Source organism: Silurus aristotelis (assembly GCF_946808225.1).
Source record: "Silurus aristotelis genome assembly, chromosome: 2".
Taxonomy (NCBI): domain Eukaryota; kingdom Metazoa; phylum Chordata; class Actinopteri; order Siluriformes; family Siluridae; genus Silurus; species Silurus aristotelis.
The window spans coordinates 36,493,108-36,504,081 of NC_139575.1; the positions used below are offsets into that span (position 1 = coordinate 36,493,108).

Below are 10,974 nucleotides of genomic sequence, written 5' to 3' on the forward strand. Positions count from 1 at the left end.
GGTGAACCAATTAAAACTCTTTATATTAAATCAGATGCGCTCCCACTGAATCGGGCCGCACCACATCATAAATATGGATGATGTTCCTCTGATGTTTGACCTGCCGCTCACTCGGACTGTCTACAGGAAATGTGAATCATTCGTCACGCTGAAAACAACCGGGCATGAAAACACACTTCACCTGTGTTCTAAGCTGCACGGCATCGGGAGAAAAACTTCACTGATGGTGATTTTTAAACACACGACGATGCCAAAAGATAAACTTGTTGTGAAAGGAAGGAGGAAGACAGTGAACAATGACTTTCTTGGTGAGCTACTGTTTATATACAAGCCATGTAACAGACACTGTCTTTCGTTAAAGCCTGTGTAAAGTTCATTAGTTTCAGTGTAGACATATTATAGACTTATAGACAGGTGCGGCTTATAGACAGGTGCGGCGTATTTATGTTCAAAATACAAATCTTTGTAAAAATCAGTGGATTATATTTGGCTTATATTTGGGTGCGTTTAATAATCCGGAAATTACGGTAATCAATAATTTAATAACTATATTCTAACTACTTTTTTCTGAGATTTATTTTGTGCATTACAATAGTATTATATTATGGTAATAAATGTTATTTAATTGCATGCCTGGAAGTGAAAGTAAGAAATCTTTCAAATCAATCTTTTTTTTAAATAGAGGAAAAAATTGAATAAATAAATAAATAATTCTTACGCCATTCAATGCGCCAAACTATAAGCTCCAATAAACAATATATCACGCAAGCGGGAAAACGAACTTCAACACACACCCACGTGTGCTCACATGTGCGCACACACACACACACACACACACACACACACGCACACGCACACGCACACGCATACACGTACACACAGGATGTAAGGATGCTCAATAGCTTGAATTATAGATGGAAAATGATGATCTTGCTCATTCCGTATGATGGCTGTTACTGCAAAGAAGCCCGGTGCGCTAACAACAAAACATGAAAACAATTTAAGTGAAGGAAAAGAAACATCTGTCTCTCTCCAGTGCAGTGGGTTTCAACAGGAAGGGGCAATTGAGGGAAGGGCACAGGCATAAGAGAACGAAAAAAGAAAGGGCAATCCGTTCCAAAAGAGAATGAAAACCAAAAGAGAGTGAGAGAAAAAGAAGGAGAGAATGGGAAGAGAGAAATAGAGAGAGAGAGAGAAGAGTTTGGGAAGAGATGACAGAGGCAGTCTTCATGGTTAGTGTGTGGGAAGAGGAAGGACTCTTACAGGGGTCTCTCAGAGAAAACCTGGGGTTCGTCTCTCATAACGCTGCAATAACAGGTCACACACAGAAAGATACACACTTCACAAAACATGGATAACAACGTCGGCAAAACTTCAACACACCACCAGGAAAAGATTACAAGGAGGAAGAAAGGAGGTTAGGAATCAGTGTGATAGTAGCAATTTCTTAAAGGCGTATGCACGGAAATGAGCAGATAGGCACGCAGACACACAAACACACACAGAAACCAGACACAACATGCATGTGTATACGTAAACACACTCGATTTCACCCTAGGCATTAATGCTGCATTTAACAATTTCTTCAACAAGCTGACTTCATTCATAATCTGGACTGAGGGAAGCTGTTCCCGCTCAGCTGGTTGTAAATAATACACATTATGTACACTATACAGTGTGTGTGTGTGTGTGTGTGTGTGTGTGTGTGTGTGTGTGTGTGTGTGTGTGTGTGTGTGTGTGTGTGTGTGTGTGTGTGTGTAAATATACTAATATAAATTCAGCAGCTGTACCAGGCACATGATCCTAAGTAGCTGGCTATGATCTGGGTCATGTGATCATGGGGCTTATGACACACACACACACACACACACACACACACACACACACACATGGACACAATAATATATACACATCTATATTCACATTGGCAAAATGACTTGAGTAAAACGTGAGATTTGAGTTCGCTATAAATAATGAACCTTAACATTTTTCCCAAAATATCTACAGATTCAAACACGTCTAGTATTTCAGATCTCTTCCCTACCTCTTTGCTTCCCTCTACGTCGGACGACTCGCTGCTGAAATCCTCTGTGTTGAGGTTCTCGAAGTCTGACTCGCCCACGGCGATGGGCACCGTGACCGTAAGGCTGGGGTTGTGGATGAACGACATGTAGTCGCCTTCCTCGATGCCGTACTTGCCGTGGCTGTCCACCCCATTGCTAGGCGACACACAGCCCTCCTTAAGGAAGTCCTTACCGAGGTCGACGGCCACGGGCGCATGGTTGGACAGGCAATTCTCCTTGCCGTCACTGTGCAGGTCATCCAGGGGCTTCTCCTCATCTAGGGCGCCGGGTTTGGTCCTGGCAAGGAAAAGGCTCTGCAGGAACTGCCTGAGCGCAGACTTTACAAAGGCAATGCCCTTCTGGATGCGGCCCACGGCGATCTGCAGGTTGTTCATCTCGCTATCGTCGTCAGTCGAGGCCAGGTTGTCAGCACTGAAAGAGCTCAGCAGCAGAGCCAGGAAGAGGTTCAGCACCTGCAATTCGAGCACAAAACGGAGGCAGACGTTACCATAATACCAGAAAAAAAATAATAAATATATATTTTTTTTTACAACATTATCATAACATGTTGTATGTTGGGTTAAAACCAACCACGGTAGTTCTATGTGAAATCACACGTTGAGCACCCCCCATATAACCAAAATGGCAAAATCTACGTTTCATAACACCTCTGTGAAGATTCGACTGTATTCGGTAGTCGAATCAGAATCGTCCTATCGTAGCATTGAAAGTTCCACTATTCAGGGTCACCGCTATTTGACTAATATACCTAAAAAAAAAATTATGATAGTTTCCTAATATATGGGAATTTTTCTAATTTTGCATTATTACTATTTTGCGAACATCATTTGGCATCAGTGAGCTTAGCCTGAGCTGAAGACTGCCCACATTACAGGTTTTGCATAAAAATTTTGGATCAAGTGGGTTAAAAGTTTACTGTGACATTTTTTTTAAGGGACAGGTTGAAAAAACAGTCTCTGAGTGGTGCTATAGAAAAGGGTTCTCTTTAAAGCCTTTCAAAAGTGACATCGCGATTACGTCAAGGCGCTAACAAGGCGAAACAAAAATGGGCGAGCGTAAGTATTTTACATATTGTGACGTCTAGACGTCTGGGTCAGAGCATCTCCAAAAACTGAAGCTCTTGTGAGATGTTCCTGGACTGCAGTGGTCAGTGTCTATTAAAAGTGCTCCAAGGAAGGAACAGTGGTGAACCGACGACAGCGTCACGAGCGGCCGAGGCTTTTTTTTTTATGCACGTGAGGAGCGAAGGCTGGTCTGTGTGGTCTGATCCAACAGACGAGCTCCTGTAGCTCAAACTGCTGAAGAAGTTCGTGCTGTTAATGCTCGATAAATCATGAGTGTTTTGGCAGCAAAAGGAGGACCAACACAATATTAGGCAGGTGGTCATAATGTTAAGTCTGATCGGTGTAAATACATCTTCATGGCTAACTGGTAAGACCCAAGTGAGGCAGGTGTATTCATCTACAGCGAATGCAGTGCCATTTCTGTTTACGGGTCAGCCAATCTATTAAAGTTAACTTTTTTTATTATATTTGCGGTCCTGGACAGCATATGACCTCCAGGGGTCATGTTCCAGTGATGCCAGAGGCGTCCGTGAATGTAAAAAAAAAAGAAAAAAGAAAAGAAAAATGGTTAACTAAATTCTTCGCTTCTTAAAGAAAGAAGTTTAAACCCTGAGTCTTCATTTTAAGGGTTTTAGAATAAAGTGTGTCATAAAATCCTAACTCAATAAAACCCCATTATAAAGAGAAGCATCAAATCCACACCAGCCCTGAGCAATAACCACCAAATCTTACCACCAAGTTCCCAATCACCATGACCATCATGAAGACGATGAGGCACATGGTCTGGCCGGCCACTTCCATGCAGTCCCACATGGTCTCGATCCACTCGCCGCACAGCACTCGGAACACAATCAGGAACGAGTGGAAGAAGTCCACCATATGCCAGCGTGGCAGCTGGCAGTTGTCTGCGATGTTGCACACCAGTTCACGGTAGCTCTTTCCAAACAGCTGCATGCCCACCACGGCGAAGATGAAGACGATGATGGCCAAGACTAAGGTCAGGTTACCCAAAGCGCCTACAGAGTTCCCGATGATCTTGATCAGCATGTTCAGTGTGGGCCAGGACTTGGCCAGCTTGAACACTCTTAGCTAAAGCAAAACAGAATAGAGGGCATCATTCACAAAGTACTATTGTAGGACATACAACAGAGTGCAAAAGTTTACACACCCGCCCCTAGTTTGGTTTCCCCAAATTACAAAACTTTAGAAAGTTTAGTATATTTTCAAATTTTATACATAAACAATGAACAGATTAACATTGTGCGACCTCATTGTGAGCAAGTCGAGTATATAGTCATTCAACAAATATGGTGACTCTTTTAGGAAGCTGGAAAAACCAACAGAAAAATAGTGTTTAGTGAAAAAAATCATTTGTGAATGGAAGAAAATCAGACCCTATAAAGAAACGAAAACAAAAGAAAAAATGAAGAAAAGTTCTATACAATTCATTTATAACATATTTAGGATACATTATGTTTTATGACTGCTTTTGCTAAAGGAAATGCCAAAATGTTCTTCGATTGGACCAAAAAAAAAACTTTTACGACTTTTCGTGAAGCACTCAGTGTAATTGAAGAAACACCCACAAAATGATAAAAATGTGGTCTCATTAGCATCATGCTGTCATCACGTGGTCATCAGTACCATCCACTCATCTTTGACAGTGTTTTCAAATCTTAATAAGGACAATTTAGGAATAAAGGAAGGGTGTCCTTACCAATCTGAAAGATCTGAGAACAGAGAGCCCCTCCACGTTAGCCAGCCCGAGCTCCATCAGGCTTAAACTCACAATGATGCCATCAAAGATGTTCCAGCCCTCCTGGAAGTAGTAGTAGGGGTCCAGGGCAATGACCTTTAGACACATCTCAGCTGTGAAGATCCCTGTGAACACCTGTACACACAAATGCACACTCCATTTACCATTATTTTTATATATATAAAATAAAATATAATATAATATAAAATAATATAATATAATATAATATAATATAATATAATATAATATAATTTAATATAATATAATATAATATAGTGTGTGTGTGTGTGTGTGTGTGTGTGTGTGTGTGTGTGTGTGTGTGTGTGTGTGTGTGTGTGTGTGTGTGTGTACACACACAAACACACACACACACACACACACACACACACACACACTATAAGCCAAAATCCTCACCAGATTTCCGACTGAGAGCACATTGTTGAACTCCTTGGTCATGGGATAGTGTTCCATGGCCATGAAGAGGGTGTTGAGGACGATGCAGATTGTGATAGCCAGGTCTACAAATGGGTCCATTACCACCATGTTTACCAGCTTTTTCACTTTTAGCCACTGGGGGCAGCAGTCCCAGATCAGGAAGCTGTTGGCAAATTTGTACCAGCAGGGGGGGCACTTCTGTCTCGACTCCTCGAGCTCTACAAAGGGGGCATGATGCAGAGGAGGTGACTACAGACTTAATGTTGCATCATAACAGAAATTAAAACCGATTTAGATTTTATTGTGTGTGTGTGTGTGTGTGTGTGTGTGTGTGTGTGTGTGTGTGTGTGTGTGTGTGTGTGTGTGTGTGGTGTGTGGTGTGTTTGTGGGTGTGTACATGTCATACCCTCCATAGTGTTTGTGAGAATACTGGCTACACTTAGAGCTCTTTTCCTAGCTGCAGCATCGTCCAGGTAATCAGAAGCCTGGTGTGACCCAGAACGCTTTTTACAGACCTCTGACTCTGTTGTCGTTCCCTAGAGAAATAAGGGATGACAGAACAATGAGCTGAATAATGGAAGTTTGAAGTGTGTAGTGTAAAGAGGAGTTCTGGGATTGAAAATCTGCAAGAAAATTGTTTTTTTTTGCAAAAATGATAAGAATTATAAATATTCGCTATTCTAGATTTGGTACTAAGGCACAATTTCAGCTAAAATAATGAAATGAATTAATATTTACTAGTACTTTATTAACACATCTAAACACAGATATACCTCTACTCAGATACACCACCACATTGTTTCAGTTTCTGTCATTTTTAGCATTTTCTGTTAATATAACCCTATAAAAAAAAAAAAATCAGGTAGCATCAGCAACATCACATCAATCAGCAAACAAAATAATAATAAATAAATCAATAAAAAAACCCTTAAAACAAAAAAACAAAACTAAAATCTTATTAAAAGTAACTATTAAAATCAAAAAAATAATTCAATGCACCGTACAAAATCATTTAAAGGTTTAGAAATGTTTTAAAATATTGTGTTATTTGCATGACTTATTATTTACATGTCCTCATAATCCCAGCAGTTTACTCATATTCATCTTATTGTAATGGATTTTCGCAGTGTCTCATTTTGTGCTGAATTTGCATCTTTTTTTGTCCCCATGACTACAAAGAAAGTTTCTAGCGCTGGTACTGGTGCTATTATTGTAATGCATTATACTTGGAAGATAAGGTGCCACCACCATGACAGATGTCCCAATACTTTTGCCCATGTACTGTAGAATATACAGTATGATTGTAGTGATTATACGTGTTACACGACACGCAGCAAGAACGTAAATGCAAGAAATGAAATAAAGGCAATAAAATTATACGAAAGATGAAAAAAATCCGAATTGGAATTCACTACCAATATACTCACAATTTCATATATTTTTCTGAGAATATCAGCTGTGCTAATGTTAATATATCTGAGAGATGTACCTCAGGAAGCAATCGGCCGATTGGTGAAGTTGGCACAGAAGCTCCGCCCACCAAAGACACCACTCCGTTACAGTCGACAGTACAGTGCATCTTCCCATTGGCCGGAAGCATGATGCGTGGAGCGGCGAGGCTGCACTGACTAACCGTCGAGTTCCTCCTCTCGATCCGCCGAGGTACGAAGAGCGAACCTCGCCGGCTGTCGCTATCCTCAAACGTGCTGTGCTCATCATCTGCGAAGTCGTTCTCCGAGCCGAAGTCCCGGGCTCGGCCGCGAAAGCTGAACAAACTCGCACGGCTGTTTCGCCTTGGAGAGAAGATCGAACCACGTATACTGAGGAGAGACTGAAGAAAAGACGGCGAGACAGAGAGAGGTGTCAAAATGTAGGAAATGTAAAACGTTAAATAAATTACTTACATTCTTATTACAGTATATGCTACAACGCTGTCAAATTCTCTCTTCTGATTGGTCAGAAAGTGTTGCTTAATTTTCAGAAGTTCTGACAGTAATTCCATTAACAAGGTAAGTCACAGGTTTATATTAATATACTTCACTTATACTAAATGATGCAAGGGCTTTTATCCTGGACCCTTTTTAAAGAAAATATATAAAGGTGGCATTGATTAAGCATTAATGGAAGGAGTCTCCAGTGTCCAGTGCTTCATGGACGTTCCACAAAATTATACGTTGGCCGAGAAGTGCGATTATTGCAAAATAATGATCTCTGAGGTGGTAAATAAGGAACTGGAAGAAGGAAGGAGAGAAAGACAGAGAGAGAGAGAGAGAGAGAGAGAGAGAGAGAGAGAGAGAGAGAGATATGGACAACCAGAATATATACTCCTGAATCACCCTTCAACTTTGCCTGAACAAGGAATCACCTGATTTGGGGTGGAGCACTTCTTCTCATAGGAAAGTCTGTTGGCATCGATAGAGAAGCGAAAGCCCGAGCGCCGGATGCTGTCTTCCGACTCGGACTTGTGGAACTTCTCCTGGTCGGCTTTCTCCTCCTCCTCCTCCCTCTGTTTCCTCTTTTTGCGCCTGTTGCGTCGCTCCTTGGCGCTCTTCGAGGAGAGTCTGGAGAACCCGGAGGAGCTTTCCTCAGACAGGCCGCCCCTGCCGCTATACTCCCCGCTCTCTGTAGCTGCTGCCGCAGCAACCTGCTGGCCAATCACAGCACAGGCATTGTTGTCAGGGACAACCGAGGATAGACTTAGTCTAGGCTAGCCGAGTCGAAGCAGTGTGTATGTAGAAAAATAAATAAATCAGCAGGAGAGACAGACAAGGAAAAAAGGAATGAAAAGAAGGAGTCTGAAAAAGAAGCGCTTCCTGAAGCGAACTCTGGCGTCTGGTTATGCAATTGTGTTCACGCTGCCGATTCATTTTCGAGCGCGATGCTTTCGAACTCGTGAGTCATGGTTTGATTATGAGTGACATCACCGCTCTCAGTCAGGCAACCAGAGCGTGTGTCAGGAACTTCATGTAAATACCTTTCTGTGAAGAGGGAGGGAGAGACGAGGAGAGGATGAGAGGAGTGAGAGATGCGGCGAGGACAAGGACGGAGGACGTTACAATACATGATACGCACAGCGCAAAAATCACGACATGGATCGCCTTTAAACCACAGATGCGTAGAATCGCCGATTCTGATTGGTGATTTCTCTATAAAGTGCTGGTTAGATTCTATGGTTAATTCAGACAGTCTACATAGCAAAAAAATGCATAATGATTCATGATGTTTTCTGTATAAAAGGTCATTTACAGAAGGAGTCTCCATTGTCTCCAGTGTCCAGCGAAACGTCACGCTGCTCCTAAATCCCATGACTTTAGGCTCAGGCCTAGAAAAATCTCTGTAGAACCTCACAAGGTGTAGAAAATCCCAGCCACACCAAGCTGCCAGGCCTGGGCCCCTAAACAAGGCCCTTAACCTCATAGCTGCTCAGTTGTATGAATGAGATAAATGTAAGTCTATCTGGATAAATGGCATCAATTCTGCAGGCCTTACGGCAATATGTGATGTGACCGCTGAAATCTGATTGGATAGAAACTTCAAATGAAGCTTACAGAGAGAAATGCTATGAAATTCATGGACCCCTGACGCCCACCCGCTGGCATACTGTATAAATACATACCGTATCTTACAAAAGTAAGTGCACCCCTCACATTTCAGCAACCATTTTGGTAAATCTTCGAAAGGGTCAATACCATAGGCATGAAAATCTGATATATTTTACAGTAGTCAATGTGCAGCTTGTAAAACAGTACAGATTTACTGTCCTCTGAAAATAACTCAACATACAGCCATTATTGTCAAAATAGCCAACAAAAGTGAGTACACCCTAAGTAAACACTGAGCTGCACAGGTTGTTGCTGGGATGCTTTTGTGACATCGAAGAGCTGCTGGATGTTAGGCATATGCTTCATGTTGGAATCCATGCTTTCCTAAATGAACCGCAGCTCCCCAGTACCAGCAGCATTCATGCAGCACGAGGACTCGACTTCTTTGATGATCCCTTGGAGGGCTGTTTTGAGTGAAACCCATCTAGGAAAACCTCTGCATGACACTGATCACTGTACTGTAACTCAGTTTCAGGGTGCTACAGATCTTACAGCCTTGTTCATCTTTGTGGAGAGCAACAATTCTAATTCTCAAATCCTCAGAGTCTTTACCATGAGGTGCCATGTTGAACATCCAGTGGTCAGTATGAAAGAATTGAACTCGAAGCAACATATTTGAACTGCTTTATTACAAGATACACAAATTTGTATGGTCCTGTCAAGCAGACAAAAACAGGACATGTGGTTACACGACATACAGCTGTTATCACTTAGGGTGTACTCACTTTCGTTGCCAGCGATTTAGACAATAATGGCTGCATGTTGAGTTATTTTCAGAGATACAGATAATGCTGCAAATTGTCTACTCTAAAATATATGACGAATGTGAGGGATGTACTCATCACTTTTGTAAGATATTATATATATATATATATGTGTGTGTGTGTGTGTGTGTGTGTGTGTGTGTGTGTGTGTGTGTGTGTGTGTGTGTGTGTGTGTGTGTGTGTGTGTGTGTGTGATCGCATCTCCAAGAGTGCCTCTAACAAAAGAAGAACGTATTAAAATTCTCATTGCTGGATCGGGACGCTATCACAAGGTTGCTATTGGAAACATCACACACAACACTGCTGCCAACCTGGGAGCCAAAATTAGAAGCAATGACTTTGTGTGTGTGTTTACAAAACAATGAAATCATGCAGAGGAGGTGTTTATTAGGCTTCCACATGTAGATTTTGAGACAAACCTGTACTAAATGACATGACATGGACCAGAGTTGTGTTTCATAATAATGCTCATAGAGGGCACAAAAATGATAACAACTAATAAATATAATAACGCTTAAAAAAAATCATAATTTTAGCAACATTTGACAATTTTAAAGATTATGTGTAAAGATCATTAAATGTACAAATATCAGTCAAACGTACTGTAACGAATGCCTTGACGAATTCAGTGTTAGGTTTATATGCTGCCCCGCCCAGTTACGGCTTCATCACCGCTAATATTTAATCGCTAACTTGTTCGGTTCCATTTGTTGATACTAATAATCCAATCCTGATCCGATTTCAGCAGTTACAAACCTTCACACAAACCTACACACTGCATCGCCTCGTATCGGACTACAGCTACATTCAGGGATCAGTGATGTCATGCTTTTACAGCTCAATCTGATCACAGACACTTCAAATAATCAAACTGCTATCATCATTAACACCATCAAAAACCTTATAGACCTCCACACACACACACACACACACACACACACACACACACACACACACATACACACCCACACAGCCTCCATTTTGCCATTCTTCACACTGCTTTCTCTTTCTCTTTCCTGCTCTCTCTCTCTCTCCCTTTCTCCCACTCTCTCTCTTCTGCTCTCTTCGTTACCCTGTATGGGTTATCTGCTGCCGTTTCCATGGTAACAGGGGAACGTTAGCCACACCAGAGAAACTCAACAAAGAAAGAGAGAGGAATGAAAGATGAAAAATTAACATGCATGAGGGGAAAAAGAAAACAAACAAGATTTAATCGGTACAAATCTATAAATAGAGTAATAGAGTAGTCTATCTTCCTCTGGTGTGTGT

The 10,974-nt window shown here is 41.5% G+C and overlaps 1 protein-coding gene across 4 annotated transcripts in view; it reads right to left on the reverse strand.

Moving 5' to 3' along the window:
• Window positions 1-10,974, reverse strand: part of scn1lab (sodium channel, voltage-gated, type I like, alpha b) — a 46,531-nt gene that overhangs the window by 15,666 nt on the left and 19,891 nt on the right. For 2 of the 4 annotated variants that reach the window (XM_083524295.1, XM_083524294.1), the window contains exons 11-17: window positions 7,705-7,983; window positions 6,829-7,170; window positions 5,746-5,875; window positions 5,319-5,557; window positions 4,866-5,039; window positions 3,881-4,237; window positions 2,045-2,536 (exon numbers count right to left, since the gene is read on the reverse strand). In XM_083524295.1, the coding sequence (XP_083380421.1) occupies window positions 2,045-2,536; window positions 3,881-4,237; window positions 4,866-5,039; window positions 5,319-5,557; window positions 5,746-5,875; window positions 6,829-7,170; window positions 7,705-7,983 (2,013 nt within the window). Of the gene's footprint in view, window positions 1-2,044; window positions 2,537-3,880; window positions 4,238-4,865; window positions 5,040-5,318; window positions 5,558-5,745; window positions 5,876-6,828; window positions 7,171-7,704; window positions 7,987-10,974 lie in introns of all 4 variants that reach the window. The other 2 variants (XM_083524293.1, XM_083524292.1) reach the window with 1 other exon arrangement.